The 23,355-nt window shown below is 41.6% G+C and overlaps 1 protein-coding gene across 1 annotated transcript in view; it reads right to left on the minus strand.

Annotated features, from left to right (window-relative positions):
- The window catches only part of LOC126176593 (platelet glycoprotein V-like), a 55,494-nt gene that overhangs the window by 19,514 nt on the left and 12,625 nt on the right, over positions 1–23,355 (minus strand). The window contains exon 2 of the mRNA XM_049923757.1: positions 928–1,299. Within this exon, the coding sequence (XP_049779714.1) occupies positions 928–1,299 (372 nt within the window). The remainder of the gene's footprint in view (positions 1–927; positions 1,300–23,355) is intronic.

The raw sequence follows: 23,355 nt of genomic DNA on the forward strand, positions 1-23,355 counted from the left end.
GAGATTTGTCATGAACTCGTGGACATGTCTTTCACTCACCACATTCTACATCTACATCTAAATCTACATGGACACTCTGCAATTCATGCTGAAGTGCGCGGCAGAGGATTCATCGAAACACCTTCACAATAATTTCCTATTATTCCCCTGCCAAACACCTACATCTTTCCGTGCAAGCTCTGATTTGATCGTTTCTCCCTATGTAGATCGGGTTCAGCAAATAATTTTCGTATCCGGAGGAGGAAGCTGGTGGGTGAAATTTCGTGAGAAGAGCCTGCCGGAACGAGAAACGAGAAATGTCCACCAAAAAGTCTTTATCATGTCCATGCCACTCCATCACCCATGCCTCAATAATACATAACGTGCTGCTCTTCTTTGAACTCTCAATGTAAAACGTTCATATCATCTGGTAAGAATTTAACACCGCGCAACAGCACTCCACAAGAGGGCGGACAAGCATAGTGTAGGACGTATTTTTAATAGATCCGTTCGATCTTCTAAGTGTTCTGTCATTTAATCACAGTCTTCGCTTTCCCGACAATATCTTCTAAGCTAACATATCTGAAATTAACATGAAGTTTTAACATTAAGTGGTATGTTAATATTAAAACTTCATGTTATTTTCAGCTTATAACTACCATACCTGTAACCTATTTCTGTGCGTTACGCCTGCATTCATTGACTGCCTATTTCGAATGTATTTTGGTGTGTCTCCCCTTCGTATTCAAATAATTTAATCATAATATCGAAGATACATTTCACTCTGCAACACTCGTATTGAGTTACATGGCTTTCCAAAGGTGATTACTATGAGTGGCAATGAGAAGCAATTGTTGCCTGACCATGGAGTTTTACAGTCTTGTTCATAATTCCCTAGTTGTTCAATGAAGATATTTCGTTAAAGAGATAGGAGAGTTACCAACTAACCTCGAGGAGTGGTGTTGCATCGAAGAGGCCGGCTGGTATTTGACGTATGTTGTTGTGGGAGAGTTGAACCTTACGCAGCTCCGGCGTCGCAGTAAAAGCAGTGACCGAAACGTTGGTGATGTGGCTGCGGTCGGCATCCAGATGCCGCAACTGCGGCATGTGCACCACGAGGTTGGTATCCAGTTCGGGTACGATGTTACCGGAAAATTCCAAGATTGTCGTATCTTTCGGCACACACGATGGAACTTCCAATAGGTCCAAGTTGGCACAGTGTGCAATGGTCCGATCATCGACCGCACTTAACTTGCACGGGCACGTCAGTGTTGCTGACATAGCTGTCGTCATCATCAGCACTAGGCAGACGAGCGCCTTCTGTAACCAACAAATAACATGAAAATTTATTGTACAGAATACGCAAAATGATCATGACAGGTTAACGTAGGCGCAATGGACAAAAAATCTGTCACCGGACGTGTGTAAGTAGGCTGTTTACGTTTTCTTTATGTAAGTAGGCTGTTTATGTTTTCTTATTGGCAACGTTACGTAGCGCTCTATATAAAAATCACTGGCTGTGCTGTGTGCAGTCTGTGGCTAGTTTGCATTGTTGTCTGCCATTGTAGTGTTTGGCAGCGGCAGCTGGATGTGAACAGCGCGTAGCGTTGCGCAGTTGGAGGTGAGCCGCCAGCAGTGGTGGATGTGTGGAAGGAAATGGCGGAGTTTGGAAATTACATATATTATGACTTTTGATGATATTAAGGTAAATACATTGTTTTTTCTCTATTAAAGTCTTTCATTTGCTAACTATGCCTATCAGTAGTTAGTGCCTTCAGTAGTTTGAATCTTTTTTTTAGCTGGCAATAGTGGCGCTCGCTGTATTGCAGTAGTTCGAGTAACGAAGATTTTTGGTGAGGTAAGTGATTTGTGAAAAGTACAGGTTAATGTTAGTCAGGACCATTCCTTTGTAGGGATTTCTGAAAGTCAGATTGCGTTGCGCTAAAAAAAAAAAAAAAATATTGTGTGTCAGTTTAAGCACAGTCTCGTGTACAAATTTTCTAAGGGGACGTTTCATATGTCGACCCTTAGCCAAGGATACCTCACTGGAATCTTCTGATTTTTTCTTGTAGTTTGTGTAATTAGTGTAGATTTTGTTTATTGCTAGCGCGTAATTGTAGGGAGAATCTCCTTTGTAGTTGCAGCCTAAGAGTCAGCACTGTCTTTCAGTTGGAAGGACAACACTACTTCTTCAAGACTGCATGGAAATCCACTACTTCCGTGTGCATTGTCTTTTACTGCTCAGACTTTGAGAAAAGAAACGGCAGTTTCACAATGATGAATGATCAGGACTGTCTTTATGGACTGTGAGAAAATTTTAGCTTTTGACCAACATTGTATCAATAAGTCTGTGCATTTGATTTCTTTGTTATTGTAATTATGAAAAATTTTTTCAAATCATTATTGGCCACTGCCCGAAACAATTTGTAAAATTTTTTTTGTGGGGAGCATGGGGGCTATGTAAGTAGGCTGTTTATGTTTTCTTTATGTAAGTAGGCTGTTTATGTTTTCTTATTGGCAACGTTACGTAGCGCTCTATATGAAAATCACTGGCTGTGCTGTGTGCAGTCTGTGGCTAGTTTGCATTGTTGTCTGCCATTGTAGCGTTTGGCAGCGGCAGCTGGATGTGAACAGCGCGTAGCGTTGCGCAGTTGGAGGTGAGCCGCCAGCAGTGGTGGATGTGTGGAAGGAAATGGCGGAGTTTGGAAATTACATATATTATGACTTTTGATGATATTAAGGTAAATACATTGTTTGTTCTCTATTAAAGTCTTTCATTTGCTAACTGTGCCTGTCAGTAGTTAGTGCCTTCAGTAGTTTGAATCTTTTATTTAGCTGGCAGTAGTGGCGCTCGCTGTATTGCAGTAGTTCGAGTAACGAAGATTTTTGGTGAGGTAAGTGATTTGTGAAAGGTACAGGTTAATGTTAGTCAGGGCCATTCCTTTGTAGGGATTTCTGAAAGTCAGATTGCGTTGCGCTAAAAAAAAATATATATATATATTGTGTGTCAGTTTAAGCACAGTCTCGTATACAATTCTTCAAAAGGGGATGTTTCACGTGTAACTACACTCCTGTCCTTGATAATGGCTTCAGTTTGGGAAAGAAGACCAAAGTTCCTAAAAGTATGACGTACATATCTTAAAGCACCAACTGTTGATTAGATCCCGTGGAGATACCAGATCGCGGGGATGTTGACTCACATACATCTACATCATGGAGCGTGGGAAGAATGATTGTCGCTAAGCTTGTGTATTTGCTGTAATTTCTGGAATTTTCTCATCGTGGTTGTTATGAGAGACGCATGTGAGGGGAAGTAGTATGCTTTCCGACTCTTCCCGGAAAATTCCAATAGTAAACCTCTCAGTGATGCACAGCACCTGTCTTATAACGTCTGCTAATGCAGTTTGTGAAGTAACATGATAACGCTGTCGCGCCGACTAAACGATGCAATGATGAAACGCGCTGCTCTTCGATAAATCTTCTCTATCTCTTCTATAGTATTACCTGTTAAGGATCCGATATTGGCGGGTACTACTCAAGAATCGTTCTTAATTGACATCATGTTCGCCGTTACTGTAGGAACTATTTGTATCACTACTGCAATTTTCGGCCTTTGTGCAATTTTCAAGTGGTGCTGCACAAGATTTTTCTTCAGCACATGTCAGATTTTAAAATCCTCCAACATCTATAGGCCTACATATCGTCGTGGAAACCAGGTCTTTTCACTGTAGAAATACAGTAGATGTCCTTCGTGGAGGACTTACACTTCCTTGAAATTCTTCCTTTGAATTTCAGTCTGAGATCTGCTTTCCCTAATGTTTTTTATGTGGTCGTTCCGCTTAAGGTCGCTGAGGATAGTTACTCCTAGATATTTTACAGTAGGTGCAGATTCCAGCAGTTTCTCATCAGTAGTGTAACTGTACGATAATGGCTTTCTTTTCCTGTATGTGCACAATAAGTTACATATATTTACGTTCAGGGACAACCGCCAAAGCCCGGGCCATTGATCAGTCCGCAGTAGATCATTCTGCAAACCGATACTAACTTGCCTCATTGCTACTACCGAATCTTCTGCGAGCAGTTTAACCTTTTACCCACCATTAGGCCTCAGGGGCCCGTCCGTGATGTTTAATATTTTCTCTGTTAGTAACTACGTTTCATTTTGATGAAATCGTATGACTTTCCTTAAAATGTCACGTTAGTCATAATTTTGAAAAAAAAATTATAATAATTTACCTATGCCTTTGTATTAAAGTGCTTGTGTGAGCCTCGCAGTCCCAGGCGATTAAAAGCAATTTTTCAACAACAAAATGTCTATGTACGCAGTGTGTGTTCGTCTTTGCCGTTGTAGACCTGCGCAGTTATTCTTTCAGCGTTCAACAGTTTTCCTTGTGATAGCTTTATTTTGGTGCATTATTTCATAAGAGTTGTCTGTACTGAAAACTGAAAATGCTACTGAGAAGAGAACTATCAGAAGAGGAGATAGGGGAATTGTTGCAGCAGTCTTCTGATTCTGAAAACCCACATAGTGAATGTGAATCTTCCAGTGATGATAATGGGATAGATGTCGCTGAAAACTCAGAACTACGGGAAGATGATGATCATGAACAATTACTTTACGAAGGTGTAGAAAAGTAGTTAGTGCAAATTCCGTTGACTGTGGCTTATTGTTTCCTCGTGATGGGAATGAAATACGGGCTAGACATCCTGAAGCTATAATTTCTGGTAGGCTGAGCAAAAATGATGTACTGAAAGAAGAGCAGAGACCTTCAAACTATTAGATAAGGAACGGTAATAATGAAGAACCTTGTTTTACATTGTTCGGTAGTGTACCCCTCATTGACAAAGTGTATGTGTGGACCATCAAGGAAGGTCGATCGGTTACGAGGACATACATACATACATGCATACATATGCAAGAAATGAAAGTGTTTCTTAGTGTTGTCATCCTGAAAGGGTTTACTAGTGAAGAAATGAAGATATTGGTCAGCTTTGGAGTGACAGGAATGGCCGAACACTGTTCACTGAAATTACGTCTCGGAATCGTTTCCATGCTATTCTGAGAGTGCTGCGATTGACAGCGCAGCAGCCCGACATTAACACAGGTCAAGTGACAGATTGCAACCAATTATAGAAGAGTTTCAGATGTGGGAAATTGCTCTTAGGCATGCCTATATTCCAGGGCGGTGCATGACTGTGGATGAACGTTGATCACATTTTGAGGTCGCTGTCCATTTCGACAATACAGCCCATCCAAACAGTAGATACAGAATAAAGCTGTGCAGTTTGCGGCAGTGCAACAGGCTATGGCTGGAAGATGAGAAGTGTATTTGGGGACTGCAGAAGAAACCAGAACCGTGCGACTTGGAGAGAATGATGGGAAAATCCTGGCGACTGAACCTGAAAAGTCGGGATGTAATATCTCCTGTGATTAACTTTCTTTCCATGTCTCGTTTAAGCTCATTGTTTGTTTTCAAAAGATCTTATACTAGAAGGCAATATCCGGGCAATAAGGGTGAAAAGCTTATTTTTATACTACAAGGGTGTGAAGTAGCTCTACGTTATTTGAATTTCAGCTATTTTTGATGATAACGTCTTATGTTCCTAAGAAAAACAAAGTTGTTACCGTCCTTAGCTCTTTTCATGATTAACCAATGGTGTCATCATTACAAATAAAGAACTTACGATCCAGCAAAGGGTGGCATTGACACCATGGACCAGACGACGCGACGCTACAGTGTGACGATAAAATCAAGGCGATGGCCATTGTTGATTTTCTTCAACATGATCGATGCAGTTGTAATGAATGCATACGTAATTTGTTTGCTGCTGGCTACCAATAAGTAAATGAGGCGTCAGGCTTTCATCATTAGTTTGGGAAAGCAGCTAGCAGGTGTGAATGAATCAATGATTTCACTAGTGGCACCGAATCCAGAGAGGATAATGAAATCACTATCTAAGAAAAGGAGAGCATATGCATATTGTATAGAGAAGAAAGTTAGAAAAAGTCATATTAAATGCTATAACTGCACCAAACCTGTACACTAAGAACAGTATGGTATTGTTGTAGATCCAGCGCAAATTCGCAAAGTATTTTATAGTGTAAACTTTAAACAAATAAAATTATTTTACAAGTATTTCCACCTTAAAAATCGTTTGCCCCATAAGTAGTAAAAAAAGAGGCAATTAACGTCAATGTAAACGTAACGGGCCTGAGAGTCCTGACTTGTAGTCCACGCTGTACATATGAGGGTTATTCGGAAAGTAACGAACGATCGGTCTCGAAATGGAGAATACAGTGAAAGTTTGATGAAGCATTGCACAGATGCGTTGGGCACTGTGTCTAGTATGCATGTCGATCGCATCATGTCGCTCTTTTCAGTTCTGAGATTACAGTGAGAACGTAAAGATGGCTATAAATTAGCGTCTCCCGCCAAGTATGAGGGCCTGGCGAAAGATTTCGCCTGAAGATATGCAATCCACATAACATAACTGTCATGCGGTTCGTTTTACGCAATATTTCTCGGCCGAACTCTGAAGGGGCAATTAAGATGCTCCTGCAGCGTTTCCGATGGGAAGTGTTTGATCACCCACAACACAACCCGTAATTGGGTACCCCTGAGATTCAACTCTGCTCAAATGAACCGCTGGCTATGAAGGCAAAATTTTGACACAGACAACGAGCTGTAGTCCAGAGTAGAAAGTTGTCAACAAGCACTGGCGGCTGTCTTTTATAACGATGGAATTGAGAGGTTAGCACAACCGTACGACGTATGTCTAAGTCTGAGTGGTGACTGTATAGAGAAGTAGTTGGAAGGCGTAGCTCACCGTTGCAAATAAAACAGTTTTGATTTTCACTGTGGTTTCCATTTCGCGACCTATCGTTTCTTACTTTCCGAATAGCCCTCGTATTTTCTGGTAAGCAAAAGGTGAAAGAGCATCCGACGCTTTCTACTAGATCATACATAGACATTGAAAACAGTAATGGTCCTATCACACTTCCTTGGGGTACACTGGAAATTACCTACACATCTATCGATCTTGTTAAGTTAAGCGAAACGTGTTGAGTTCCACATCTCATCCGCTGTTCCACATGACCGCAGAAACATTCAAAGGATCGGATGATTTAGCAGGCCAGTCGATCTGCTATGGAGTGCCCGAGTGATTGTGAAACCAGGAACGTATGTGGTTGTTACCAACTTGGAAGACGAGACGGACGTGTTACTGTATACTTATCATGAAGATGTAGAAAAAAATAGGTCTCTATGACTTTCCTTTTCACAATCACTCCACTTTAACTTTTAATTAGAATTTTCAGTTATTACTACCGCACATGTACACTACTGGCTATTAAAATTGCTACACCACGAAGATGACGTGCTACAGACGCGAAATTTAACCGACAGGAAGAAGGTGCTGTGATATTCAAATGATTAGCTTTTCAGAGCATTCACACAAGGTTGGCACCGGTGGCGACAAGTACAGCGTGCTGTCATGAGGAAAGTTTCCAACCGATATCTCATATGCAAACAACAGTTGAACAGCGTTGCCTGGTGATACGTTGTTGTGATGCCCCGTGTAAGGAGGAGAAATGCGTACCTTCACGTTTCCGACTTTGATAAAGGTCGGATTGTAGCCTATCGTGATTGTGGTTTATCGTATCGCGACCTCGTTGCTCGCGTTGGTCGAAATCCAATGACAGTTAGCAGAATATGGAATCGAAGGGTTCAGGAAGGTAATACGGAGCGACGTGCTGGATCCCAACGGCCTGGTATCACTAGCAGACGAGATGACAGGCATCTTATCCGCATGGCTGTAACGGATCGTGCAGCCACGTCTCGATCCCTGAGTCAACAGATGGGAACGTTTGCAAGACAACAACCATCTGCACGAACATTTGCAGCAGCATGGACTATCAGCTCGGAGACCATGGCTGCGGTTACCTTTGAAGCTGCACCACAGACAGGAGCGCCTGCGATGGTGTACTCAACGACGAACCTGGGTGCACGACTGGCAAAAAGTCATTTTCGTATGAATCCAGGTTCTGTTTACAGCATCATGATGGTCGCATCCGTGTTTGGCGACATCGCGGTGAACGCCCACTGAAAGTGTATTTCGTCATCGCCATACTCACGTATCACCCGGCGTGAAGGTATGGGGTGCCATTGGTTACACGTCTCGGTCACCTCTTGGTCGCATTGATGGCACTTTGAACAGAGGACGTTACATTTCAGATGTGTTCCGACCCGTGGCTCTACCCTGCATTCGATCCCTGCGAAACCTTACATTTCAGCAGGAAAATGCACAACCGCATGTTGCAGGTCCTGTACGGGCCTTTCTGGATACAGAAAATGTTCGACTGCTGCCGTGGCCAGCACATTGTCCAGATCTCTCACCAACTGAAAACGTCTGGTCAATGGTGGCCGAGCAACTGGCTCGTCACAATACGCCAGTCACTACTCTTGATGAACTACGGTATCGTGTTGAAGCTGCATGGGCAGCTGTACCTGTACACGCCATCCAAGGTCTGTTTGACTCAATGCCCAGGCGTATCAAAGCCGTTATTACGGCCAGAGGTGGTTGTTCTAGGTACTGATATCTCAGGATCTATGCACCCAAATTGCGTGAAAATGTAATCACATGTCAGTTCTAGTATAATATATTTGTCCATTGAATACCCGTTTATCATCTGCATTTGTTCTTGGTGTAGTAATTTTAATGGCCAGTAGTGTATTATGTTACTGTCTCGTTCTGAGAGGACTACAGTATCGTAACGGCAGGCTGCTGTCAAGGCTGGAGGTAACTTGAAAAGCACATATTACACGACGCATGTTGCTTACCGAAGTTCTTTGGGGCCTAAAATAAAAACGTGATTTTACGGTGTGGGCAGTCACATCTTAACTGATACATTTTAAAGATACCTGTAAATATTCTTTTTTAAAATCTTCTAAAAAAGCTTCTGCAAGCCACTTTAGCAGTTGATAATACTTTATTCCATGATCATGTAGGACGAGTTTTCGTGATACTACACTTGTATCTTATAGTGAAAAATTATAGAAACAATGTCCATCATCAGATGTTATAGCTTTGTGCTGCTACCGAGAGCGCCGCAGTGCAACTCTACAAGACGCGGTGCCTCACCAGCGAGGGCAAAGCACGAACTCCGAGTCCTGTACTGGTCCACCGCGGCGCTTTGGGTCACAGCACAAAGATATAACACCTGATGATGGTCAGATAAGAGCTCGAAATCGGTTTTATTTTAAATAAAAGGAACCTTACAACTGAGGCGGTATTTTCAAACTCTGTGAAAAAATGTAGCTCGTTTAGATCACTGAGACAGTACGGGGGTCCAATGTTGAATTAACTATATTTTTTCATCTAAAACTGCGACTACACCATCGTAAAACGGTACTGTGTAATCTTAGAACAAAGGATCATCAACAGTTAACACAGTTTGTGTACAGGGTTTTAACCAAAATAAATTTACAGAAATATTTCACGTTAAAATGAACAACTTATATCAAATCAGTTTCTGGAATTGTGACTACTTAGAAAAATGAACTGTATATTGTAAGTAGGCTCTTTATGTTTTCTTACTGGCAACGTTACGTAGCGCTCTTTATGAAAATCACTTCACTGGCTGTGCTGTGTGCAGTCTGTGGCTAGTTTGCATTGTTGTCTGCCATTGTAGTGTTGGGCAGCGGCAGCTGGATGTGAACAGCGCGTAGCGTTGCGCAGTTGGAGGTGAGCCGCCAGCAGTGGTGGACGTGGGGAGAGAGATGGCGGAGTTTTGTAATTTGTCATGAACTGCTATATATATATGATGATATTAAGGTAAATACAGTGTTTGTTCTCTATTAAAATCTTTCATTTGCTAACTATCCCTATCAGTAGTTAGTGCCTTCAGTAGTTTGAATCTTTTATTTATCTGGCAGTAGTGGCGCTCGCTGTATTGCAGTAGTTCCAGTAACGAAGATTTTTGTGAGGTAAGTGACTTTTGAAAGGTATAGGTTAATGTTAGTCAGGGCCATTCTTTTGTAGGGATTTTTGAAAGTCAGATTGCGTTGCGCTAAATAATATTGTGTGTCAGGTTAAGCACAGTCGTGTATAATTTGTTCTAAGGGGACGTTTCAATGTTATTCATATTGGTTATGGTAGCTAAAACAGCTACACAATTTTCTTAAACTTTCAATGCCGTTTAATGTATATAAAAAAGTGTTTTGACGTAGTTTGTTCGAGTTTAAATGTTTAAAATCGACCGGAGAACTGAAACTGCAGTAACACAAAAAATGATACAAGTTGAGCAAGCTGTGAAACCAAGTTGTCATTTAGAAAATTCTTAGTGGGTGACTGTATCTACAATTTTCTAAATCTTTCGTTGACGGATTGTAAATAATATCGTAAAATATAAAATTACGTTCGCCAGGCAAATAATTCGTGCACTGTAACACTGCGATGGAGAAATATCATAAATGTAGTCTCACGGAGCACATCGTTTTATGCAACATTTTAAGTTATTTTCCGAGATGACATACGCGACACTGTGTGATTTATACTCGGGAAACGGATGTCAGATAAGGATATAATCTGTTCTATTGTTCGGCAACACTGGGTCCGGCAGTTACACAGCTGCAACTTCCTCATCTCTAGAGACACTGTATCCCAACTCGAAGGGTATCATGGAAGGAAAGTCACACTTCCTGATGATGGCTACAGGCCAACTGTCAGTTCACAAAATGGTACTGTACCTCGAACAGCAGTTCGCACTTAAGGCGAGGCACAGAGGGGGTACAAAGAAAAGAAGAAAGAAACAGAACTAAGATTTAACTGGGGAGAGGTAACCAAGTTCTTCTACACATTGTGTTCCCTATCTCCTACTTATGAGTAGAAGCCTTTCCCTCTGCCCGCAGCTGTAAATGCACATCTCAGTATCATTCCTGCAGCGTCATTTCCTCCAAGTAGCATCGTAAAGACACGGGTATCGTCCAACACACGCCTATCGCTAACACGATTTATGCGTAAACGGCGAGATTCGTTCACACACAGCTCCCACCTCGCTCCTGTTCAACAGTTATGTTCTTGCTGCTGGTTCGCCAAGGTACCGTAGACAGTCATATATCGATGCTGAAGCAAATGTGCTACTTGACCGAAGACTCGCAATTTATGACAATTTCTGCCGACTTACAGACAAACGAACACTTAAAGAAGTCAAAACTGTCGTGAGGAGGGCTATGCTTGAAGCGTTCAATGAATGCGAAAGTAAAACATTATCGACCAACACCACAAAAAAAAAAAAAAAATTAGAAGTTCTGTTCTCACATTCAGTCAGTGAACGGATATGAGGCATGTGTTCAGGTACTCTATGGCAGTAATGGTATTAAAACAAAGAATCGCATAGACAAAACTTTCACAGAGGAAGACCGCACTGAAGTGCCTCTTTTAAATCGTTTCACCAATGACCAAAGGTGACATACGAAATACGTGACTAAAGGATAGAGAAGCAACTGAAATCACTCAATAGAGTGAAGGCCACTGGATGAGACGAGATACCAGCTCGATTCTATACAGAATACGCGAAAGAACTTGCCCCTTTTCAAGCGGTAATGTACCGGAGGATCGCTTTCCCGTTTTAAAGAAGGGACGTCGAAAACCCGCACACAGCTGTAGAAGTCTATTTCTGACCGGTCTATTGTAGAATTTTGGAATATGTTGTAAGCTCGGGTATTGTGGCTTTCCTGGAGGCCGAAAATTTCCTCTGGATCCACCAACAACGGTTCCGAAAACAACGGTCGTTGAAACCAAAATCTCTCTGTTCGTCCACTAGACGCAGACAACAGCAGTTGCAGCACCAAGGTACATGCAGTGTTCTTTAACGTCCGGAAGATATTCGACACAGTTCAACACCGCAACCTAATGAACAAAATACTAGCGTAAAGAATATCAGATCAACCGTGTGGCTGGATTCAAGAGATTTTTGCAAAAACAACACAGTACGTCATTCCGAAAGCAGAGAAGTCTTTCGAAGTAAAAGTAATTTCGGGAGTTCTCAACGGGACAGTTACAGGACCACTACTTTTAACAACATACACAAATAACAGAACAGATTACGTGGAAGTTCCATGAGGCTTATCGTGGATGATGCTGTTGTATCCACAGAAATCGCGACACCTGAAAATTGTAGCGAGTTTCTCGAAGAGCTGCAGAGAATCGGCGCTCGATACAGGGATTGGTAATTGACCTTCAACATACACAAATGCAATGTATAGCGAATACGCTGTTTATTTTGCGACTACACAATTGCAGAACAATCACTAGAAGCCGTTACTTCCATATAATATCTAGAAGTATGGGTATGGAGCCATTTGAAGTGGATCGACCACATAACATTAATCGCAGGTAACGCAGATCCCAGGATGAGATTCACTGCAGGAATCCTTAGGAAATGTAGTCCATCAAGAAAGAAAATAGCTTACAAACACTCGTTCGACCAGTACGTAAATATTGTTGTCAGTATGGGATCCGTACCACAGAATGGGACTGATAGACGGCATAGAAAAGATCCAAAAGAGAGCTGCACGTATCGTTAAAGGTTCATTTAACAAGCGCGACAGCGAGACGGAGGTACTACGGAGGTACTCAACTAACCCCTTTGGCAGAAGCCGCAAGAGAGGCAAGGTGTGGTCTGCTGCTAAATTTCCGGGAGCGTAGGTTCCGAGATGAAAAAACTAAGGTATTGCTTCCTCCTAACTGTATCTCACGAAAAGGCTTTGAAGATTAAATTAGATTCGAACCCACACGGAGGCCTTTCGGCAGTCTTTCTCCCGACCATGCGCTTGTGGAACAAGGCAAGGGTTATGTCACACTGGTACACCCTAAGTTGGTTTGCGCAGTGTAGATGTAGATGCGAAGACTGGTGCGAGGCGCGGAGGTGGAGAAAGCAAGGCTGAAATATAGAAATGGTAAGTAATTTACTTGCCCCTCCAGTAAGTACTGTCAGTAAGATGTGCTGTGTAAATTAAAAATGAATTGAAGATTCAGCCATCTGTTCCTGAACTGATAATATTACCGAACTTGTTAACTATTGTATTGGATAGCTACACGCTGTTCATCTAACAGTAGGTTGAACCCTCTTGTAAACAAACCTATTCTCCGCCTTGACTTGTCAAGCATCTCGAGTGGTTGGACCAAAGGAGGTAGGCCTTACCTAGGTATGAGGTATTTTTTTGTTATTCTACCGCTTCATGAAACTGTGACGCATGCTGATGTACTGAAAGTTATTTCTTTGCCAATCACTGTGCTAAACGTCTAACGCAAGCACTTTCATATGGATTGCCACCGGACAGCCCGTTTTCTCTGTGCCTGCCAGTCATTACCGTTTTGCAATTTTTCTAACTTCGCATATGAAGTAAAAGTCCAATTGGTTCGTGTGTGAGTATGCAAAACTAGAAATATTGCAAAACTGTAATTTCACGGCAGCTTCACCATTGCTGCCAGGGGAGCAGAATCACCTAGGTATGGCTCTGTCTCGAAAATGAGTAATAGCAATATTTGCAGTCCGTATGTCGCTATTCTTGCTTAATCACTGCCCTTACTTGGACGTGACAACAGTCAACTAATAATTAGAGTATAAGCATTTTAAGCTGTACTATTGTGAATCTGTACATGAGAATCTCGCGTGTAATGTGAGGATAGGTAAGATGGGAAGGCTACTCATGTCACGATAGACTCGCACCTGACATTTACGAAATATAATGCACCCAAGACGGACAATAAAAATCTGTTTTAGAAACAATGATAGTGGATTATCATCGTCTACACTAGAGTGATAATTGTGTCTCTTTGTCAGCGACGATGATGATGATCTAATGACTAATTCTGAAGGCGTATGTTCAGATAATAGATCAAAATTGGAGCGAAGCTATGCTGATAATTTTGAGCCTCGGCCTGTAGGCAACACAACAAATACAATTCTGCAGTCATGGTCTGTGCGACTGGTTCCGGCGGAGGTTCGAGTCCTCCCTCGGGAATGAATGTGTGTGTTTGTTCTTAGGATAATTTAGGTTAAGTAGTGTGGAAGCTTGGGGACTGATGACCTTAGCTGTTAAGTCCCATAAGATTTCACACATATTTGAACATTTTTTTGTTTCAATTCTATTTATTACGCAGTATTGCCAGTGGCCTGAAGTAGATACAGATTCACGCAGCACGTTTTGTTACAGATTTGGCATCGTAGTTTTTTTATTATAAACATTATTCGATATTTACGTTACGACTTAGCAAAGTCTATTAGATTGCATGGGTGCCTGCTACTGGTGTGTCTAGTTCTTTTCATAGACCACAGCATTCACAGTTCATCACAACGAATGAACTGTTCATGCGTTATTCTACCATGATATTATGCTGTGCCTCAGTAGTGTTGACTGTTGACAACAGTAATTTAGCATATGGTGCAGTCTGAATCAAGAACGTCTGAGAAATAGGCTGACAAAAAAGACGAAGAATCGCCGGCTCAAAGAACGGTGTCTCCTACGGAAACATGGCATCCACTTTATTTCGACTCTATAAAAAAAAACTGTTAAAGACGATCTAAGTCTCAGAAAGATGGATATGTACCGCATTCTGTGCGAATGTGACCATTTTCACGTGGGAGAGACTATCAGAGCATCAACAACACAGTGGTTAAAGCAACCAAGAAAATTATCTATCACAAAACACTTCCTCGAATGTAGTCATGAAACGCAGCAAACGCCAAGTTTCTGAGAAAGATTCGTTACCGATTCCATCGAAATAAATATGACGGAAACGAAGGTTTCACTTAAAACGGGGCTTGGGTCCGGCAGCCAGCTTACGTATTAAGATCTTGCCGGTCATCACATCCACAAGTGATTGGAAAGTTCATGCTCTGCTTGGAGTCCAGTACTTATAGAACTTGCAGATGACCACTGTATATGTTGTAGAAATACTGTGCATAAAATGCAAACAATAGATCGGCTGAACACTCGGAAGCACACCATTATCAGTAACTGGAAGGAAAAAAAGTACTGTCTCTTCGACAGAGAGACGAAGAGATTGGTGTGTAGGATCTAATAAGCAAGTAAATTGTAGGTTGTGACAAGTACCCAAATGGCACACAGTCGATGGAACACAAAATTTCATGAAAATTGTTGCTACCTGGGATCTATTACGGGATCTACTAGGTGCAGATTCACAATATAATGATCAGTCCACCAGTATTTCTTCAAACAAGAGCACTAGCTTCGTATTTCTTTTCCTGTGGAGAGTGGGGTGTGACAGGAGGGAATGGACGGGGGTCGGAGAGGGGGGGGAGGGACGAAAGGGAGACTGGAGAGTGAGGAGGGTGACTTACACTGACTTCTTACTAATTATTTCAGTACCTTTATGCCCGGAAAACCTGCCGCCCTACCACTTAGGATATACAATGAGGTGACAAAAGTCTTGAGATACCTCCCAATATCGCGTTAGCCCTCCTTTCCTCCGGCGAAGTGCAGAAACTCGACGTAGTATGGACTCAACGAGTCGTTCGAAGTCCCCTGCAAAGATATTGAGCCATGTTGTCCCTAGAGCCGTCCATAACTGCGACAGTGTTGCCGGTTCTGGATTCTGTGAACGAGCTGCTTTCTCGATTACGTCCCATAAATGATCAATGGGATTCATGTCGGGAAATTTGTGATCAGATCTTTCGCTCTAACTGTCCAGAATGTTCTTCAAACAGACCGCGAACAATTGTGACCTGGGGACATGGTGCATTGTCAAACATTAAAATTCCATCGTAGTTTGGGGAAATGAACTCCGTGAATCGCTGCAGAGGTCACCAAGCAGCCGAACATAAGTATTTACAGATAATGAAACTCCATTTGAACCTAGCCCACACCACTGTGGAGCCACCATCAGCTTGGACAATGCCTTATTTATAACTTCGGTCCAAGACTTTGTGGGGTCTGCGTCACACTCTAACATCAGCATTAATTCTTACTGACTGAAATCGTGACTTGTCTGACCAGGTGACGGTTTCCCAAGCGTCTCGGGTCCAGCCGATATGGTCACGAGCCCAAGAAAGGTCCTACAGGCGATGTCGTGCTATTGGCAAAGACAATGGCGTCGATCGTCTGCAAATATTCGCTACACAATCATAGCAGATACGTCCCACTCGATTTCTGCAGTGTTGCTTATCTGTTAGACTGACAACTGTACGAATCACCTCTGCTCTGGGTGGTTAAATGAAGGCCGTCGGCCATTACGTTGTACGTGGTGAATTTTGATATTCACGTCACACTCTTCACACTGTGGATCTCGGAATACTTAATTCCCTGATAGTTTCTGAAACAGTGTCCCGTGAGTTTACCTCCATCTACCACTCGGCGTTAAATTGTGTTAATTCCCGTCGTGCGGCCGTAATAATGTCGAAAATCTTTTCACATCAATCACCTGATCACAAATAACGGCTCCGTCAATGCATTACACTTCATACTTTGTGTACGCGATAGTTTCTAATCGGTGTATGTCACATTAGAATAATTCCATACATGATGTCAAAAGTTGTCTAAAAAGCTTGTAAGGGTATTGTGGATATGTCTTGGTGAGAAACAATGATCAAGAGTTCATTAGCACTGAAGTTAGCCAGTCTCTAATAGAAGAAATGCAGCTTTGCTCACCAAGCTTGTATTTATTAATTGCATGGAAAGCACATTGTAATTGATAATGAACATTTAAACAAGTGGTAACTCACGAGACCACAGACGGTCGTACATTACCGCATGTTAGCCCGTTCAAGTGACTGAATTCGCACTTGCAGCCATCTGATCGGCCACCATCAATGCTAATTTAATCGGGAATGGTGCATCTTATCGAATCTTTTTCCTTCAACATTACTTCTCAGCACACCTTATCCTGCAACGCTTTACAAATTACTCAGACTTTTATCACCAACCTCTAAATTCTTCAGAATTCTCGGCTCTTTTCAAACATCGATTCTCAATTGATACATCCATTCCTAATCGAAGGCTTCATCTACATCTACATTTATACTCCGCAAGCCACCCAACGGTGTGTGGCGGAGGGCACTTTACGTGCCACTGTCATTACCTCCCTTTCCTGTTCCAGTCGCGTGCGGTTCGCGGGAAGAACGACTGTCTGAAAGCCTCCGTGCGCGCTCTAATCTCTCTAATTTTACATTCGTGATCTCCTCGGGAGGTATAATTAGGGGGAAGCAATATATTCGATACCTCATCCAGAAACGCACCCTCTCGATACCTGGCGAGCAAGCTACACCGCGATGCAGAGCGCCTCTCTTGCAGAGTCTGCCACTTGAGTTTGTTAAACATTTCCGTAACGCTATCACGGTTACCAAATAACCCTGTGACGAAACGCGCCGCTCTTCTTTGGATCTTCTCTATCTCCTCCGTCAACTCGATCTGGTACGGATCCCACACTGATGAGCAATGCTCAAGTATAGGTCGAACGAGTATTTTGTAAGTCACCTCCTTTGTTGATGGACTACATTTTCTAAGGACTCTCCCAATGAAAACCTGGCACTCGCCTTACCAACAATTAATTTTATATGATCATTCCACTTCAAATCGATGGTTGAAATGGTTCCAATGGCTCTGAGCACTATGTGACTTAACATCCACTGTCATCAGTCCCCTAGAACTTAGAACTACTTAAACCTCACTAACCGAAGGACATCACACAACACCCAGTCATCACGAAGCAGAGAAAATCCTTGACCCCGCCGGGAATCGAACCCGGGATCTTCAAATCGTTCCGCACGCACACTCCCAGATATTTTACAGAAGTAACTGCTACCAGTGTTTGTTCCGCTATCATATAATCATACAATAAAGGATCATTCTTTCTATGTATTCGCAATACATTACATTTGTCTATGTTAAGGGTCAGTTGCCACTCCCTGCACCAAGTGCCTATCCGCTGCAGATCTTCCTGCATTTCGCTAAAATTTTCTAATGCTGCAACTTCTCTGTATACTACAGCAGCATCCGCGAAAAGCCGCATGGAACTTCCGACACTATCTACTAGGTCATTTATATATATTGTGAAAAGCAATGGTCCCATAACACTCCCCTGTGGCACGCCAGAGGTTACTTTAACGTCTGTAGACGTCTCTCCATTGATAACAACATGCTGTGTTCTGTTTGCTAAAAACTCTTCAATCCAGCCACACAGCTGGTCTAATATTCCGTAGGCTCTTACTTCGTTTATCAGGCGACAGTGCGGAACTGTATCGAACGCCTTCCGGAAGTCAAGAAAAATAGCATCTACCTGGGAACCTGTATCTAATATTTTCTGGGTCTCATGAACAAGTAAAGCGAGTTGGGTCTCACACGATCACTGTTTCCGGAATCCATGTTGATTCCTACATAGTAGATTCTGGGTTTCCAAAAACGACAATATACTCGAGCAAAAACATGTTCTAAAATTCTACAACAGATCGACGTCAGAGATATAGGTCTATAGTTTTTAGCTTCAAGCGGAGGTCCATTTTTTTCGACATAACCTAGATTTCCGTGTAACAAAGTTTGGTTCTGGAGTGACATAACAGTGACTGATGGTGACTAATGTTATTGCTTGAAGTTATACTTCTCATTCACTTTTCTTACTGGACCACCGTCATTCCTCTGCCTGATTTGATGGGCATGCCTATTCCACTCCAGTGCCAACCTGTTCATCTCAGAGTAGCCCTTAAACCCAACGTCTTCGATTATTTGTTGGGCGTATTCCTATCTCGGTCTTCCCTTCACAGCTCCCTCCGGTCCAATAGAAATTATTCCTTGATGTCACATCTCAAACGCTTCGCTTCTCCTCAGATTCCCCCACAGAGTCTGAGTCAATGCCACACAATGTTGTGCTCCAGACTTACATCCTCAGAGGACTATTCCTCAAGTTAAGGCCAGGGATACCGTCTCTTTCCGTGTTAGTCTGCTTTTATGACCTGCTTGCTTCGTCCGTCGTACGTTATTTCCTTTTGAAGGTCTACATCAGGTTCCCAGTTTTGATGTTAATTTTATCGCTAATCTTGTTTCTGCTACTCCTTACTACTTTTGTCGTTGTTATGTTCACTGTCACAGCATATTCTGTATTCAGTATGCCGTTGATTCCGTTCAGTGCGTCATGTAATTCTTTCTCAATGAAGGTAGCAACATTATCAGCGAATCTCAGCGTTGGCATTCTTGCAGCCTAAATTTTAATCCCCCTCCATGACCTATCTTTTATATTCAACATTGCTTCTTCGAGGTACAGACTGAAGACTAGGGGAGAAAGAATGCAGATCTGCCTGGTACGTTTCGTAGTCGGAACATTTGCTGTGCCTCCATATTTCATAGACATGCTGCGTTATACCCGTCTGTCCCTATAGGTTTATCATGTGTTGTTGTTGTGGTCTTCAGTCCAGAGACTGGTTTGATGCAGCTCTCCATGTTACTCTATCCTGTGCAAGCTTCTTCATCTCCCAGTATCAACTGCAACCTACATCCTTCTGAATCTGCTTTGTGTATTCATCTCTTGGTCTCCCTCTACGACTTTTAACCTCAACGCTGCCCTCCAAAACTAAATTGGTGATCCCTTGATGCCTCAGAACATGTCCCACCTACTAGTCCCTTCTTGTAGTCGTCCCACAAACTCCTTCCCAATTATATTAAATACATCATCATTAGTTATGTGATCTACCCATCTAGTCTTCAAAATTCTTCTGTAGCACCACATTTTGAAAGCTTCTATTCTCTTCTTGTCCAAACAATTTATCGTCCATGTTTCACTTCCATAAATAGCTACACTCCATACCAATACTTTCAGAAACGACTTCCTGACACTTAAATATATATTCGATGTTAACAAATTTGTCTACTTCAGGAACGCTTTCTTTGTCATCGACAGTCTACATTTTATATCCTCTCTACTTCGACCATCATCAGTTATTATTCTCCCCAAATAGCAAAACTCCTTTACTACTTTAAGTGTCTCACTTCCTAATCTAATTCCCTCAGCATCACCCGACTTGATTCGACTGCATTCCATTATCCTCGTTTTGCTTTTGTTGATGTTCATCTGATATCCTCCTTTCAAGACACTGACCATTCCGTTCAACAGCTCTTCCAAGTCCTTTGCTGTCTCTGACAGAATTACAATGTCATCGGCGAATATACCTACTCCGAATTTTTCTTTTGTTTCCTTTACTGCTTGCTCAATATACAGATTGAATAACATCGGGGATAGGCTACAACCCTGTCTAACCCACTTCCCAAACATTGCTTCCCTTTCGTGTCCCTCGACTCTTATAACTGCCATCTTCTTTCTGTACAAATTGTAAATAGCCTGTATTTTACCCCTGCCACCTTAGAATTTGAAAGAGAGTATTCCAGTCAACATTATCAAAAGCTTTCTCTAAGTCTACAAATGCTAGACACGTAAGTTTGCCTTTCCTTAATCTATTTTCTATGATAAGTCGTAGGGTCAGTATTGCCTCACGTGTTCCAATATTTCTACGGAATCCAAACTGATCTTCTCCGAGGTCGGCTTCTACAAGTTTTTCCATTCGTCTGTAAAGAATTCGTGTTAGTATTTTGTAGCTGTGACTTATTAAACTGATAGGTTGGTAATTTTCACATCTGTCAACACCCGGTTTCTTTGGGATTGGAATTATTATATTCTTCTTGAAGTCTGAGGGTATTTCGGCTGTCTCATACATCTTGCTCACCAGATGGTAGAGTTTTGTCAGGACTGGCTCTCCCAAGGCTGCCAGTAATTCCAATGGAACGTTGTCTACTCCCGGTGCCTTGTTTCGACTCAAGTCTTTCAGTTCTTTGTCAACATCTTCACGCAGTATCATATCTCCCATTTTATCTTCATCTACACTCTCTTCCATTTCCATAATATTGTCCTCAAGTACATCGCCCTTCTGTAGATCCTCTATATGCTCCTTCCACCTTTCTGCTTTCCCTTCTTTGCTTAGAACTGGGTTTCCATCTGAGCTCTTGATATTCATACAAGTGGTTCTCTTTTGTCCAAAGATCTCTCTAATTTTCCTGTAGACAGTATCTATCATACCCCTAGTGATACACGCACATACATCCTTACATTTGTCCTCTAGCCATCCCTGATTAGCCGTTTTGCACTTCCTGTCGATCAAATTTTTGAGACGTTTGTATTCCTTTTTGCCTACATCATGTACTGCATTTTCATATTTTATCCTTTTATCAAGTAAATTCAATATTTCCTCTGTTACCCAAGGATTTCTACTAGCTGTCGTCTTTTTACCTACTTGATCCTCTGCCGCCTTCACTGCTTCATCCCTCAAAGTTATCCATCCTTCTTCTACTGTATTTCTTTCCCCCTTTCCTGTGAATTGTCCCCTTATGCTCTCCCTGAAACTCTCTACAACCTCTGGTCTAGTCAGTTTATCCAGGTCTCATCTCCTTAAATTCCCACCTTTTTGCATTTCTTCAGTTTTAATCTACAGTTCATAACCAATTGATTGTGGTCAGAGTCCACTTCTGCCCCTGGAAATATCTTACAATTTAAAACCTGGCTCATAAATCTCTGTCTTACCATTATATAATCTATCTGATACCTTCTAATATCTCCAGGTTTCTTCCATGTATACAACCTTCTTTCATGATTCTTGAACCAAGTGTTAGCTGTGATTAAGTTATGCTCTGTGCAAAATTCTACCAGACGGCTTCCTCTTTCATTTCTTTCTTCCTATCCATATTCATGTACTACGTTTCCTTCTCTTCCTTTTCCTACTATCGAATTCCAGTCACCCATGACTATTAAATTTTCGTCTCCCTTCACAATCTGAATCATATCTTTTATCTCATCATACATTTCATCAGTTTCTTCGTCATCTGCAGAGCTAGTTGGCATATGAACTTGTACTACTGTGGTAGGCGTGGGCTTAATGTCTATCTTGGCCAAAATAATGCGTTCACTCTGCTGTTTATAGTAGCATACTCACACTCCTATATTTTATTCATTATTAAACCTACTCCTGCTTTACCCCTATTTGATTTTGTATTTATAACCTTGTATTCATCTGATCAAAAGTCTTGTTCCTCCTGCTCATATTTCTCTGAATTTCGATACCTTGAACTATTTTACATTGTCAAACGTCTGTCTACGTCGACAAATTGCCTCGAACCTCAATTTTCCGTTCCATTTCTATACTTTATTCTTGTCATTAACTATGATGCTTTGGTTGTTACGCTGACTGTACGGTAGTTTTCGCATTTATCTGCCGTTGTTGCCTTCGCGATTATCATTTTTCTCAGCGTCGGGTAGTACGTGTCCACTCTCATTTATACTACAAACCAACTTTGATTGTCATTTGGTTCACACTTCCCGCATGGTTTCTGAAATTGAGAATGAATGTAATCTACTTCTGTGATTTCCGTCTTACTTGATCGCAAGTTTGTAAAGGTGTGTTTAACTTTAATACTGGATTCTCTAGGTCTCTCATATGGACTTCAGCTTCTTCTTGCATCACGTCGGTACGTAAGAACTCTCCCTCATAAATTTCTTCAATGTATTCTTCACGTATCCCATCTCTCCTCTGCGTTTAGTAACATAATTCATCTTGCACTCTTAACGTTGACTCTTTTGCTTTTGATTTCATCGAAGGTTCTTTTTTCTTTATAATATGCCGAATCTGTCCTTGCGACTATCGTTTTTTTCCCTATCTTTTTAATTTTCTTCCGCTGCTATTTCGTCTTAGCTTCCCTGCATTTACTGTTGCTCTCATTCCTAAGTGAGTTATATTGATGTATTCCTGTCCTTTCCTGTGTATTTTTATGGTTCCTCCTTTTGTCGATAAATTTAAGTATTTCTTCTGTTAGCAAAGGTTTCTTTGCAGTTATTTTCCCTGCATCTCTGTCAGTTTTCCCTAATTCTGTGATTATACTCTTTAGAGGCGTCTCACTCCGTATTGGTCTTGTTACATGTACTTGTTTTATCATGTTTATTCAAGTCTTACAGCTGGTTTGCCTTTTAGAAATGATCCATATCTTTACCAGAACGTATTGCAAATGAGAACAACTCTTATCCACAATGACGTAATAGATTTTTTGGGGTGTATCTTCCATGAATTAACCATGCAAAGCCTCATTTGAGAGAACTGCTTAACTTACTATTCAGTATGTTTTTATATTAACACGTAATTGATGTATAACGATGTATATGATCGAATTACTTCGTTACAGGTAATTTGTTTAATCCAAATGACAACGTCGTAACTAAGTTAAACACTCATACAAGTGCAACGATACCTTACGAATACTTTGTCCTGGAACAGTCCAAGTATAGATTCCTCATCTGGTTAAATTGCATTATTTTATACTGTAAATT

Source organism: Schistocerca cancellata, chromosome 1 (genome assembly GCF_023864275.1).
Source record: "Schistocerca cancellata isolate TAMUIC-IGC-003103 chromosome 1, iqSchCanc2.1, whole genome shotgun sequence".
Lineage (NCBI taxonomy): Eukaryota > Metazoa > Arthropoda > Insecta > Orthoptera > Acrididae > Schistocerca > Schistocerca cancellata.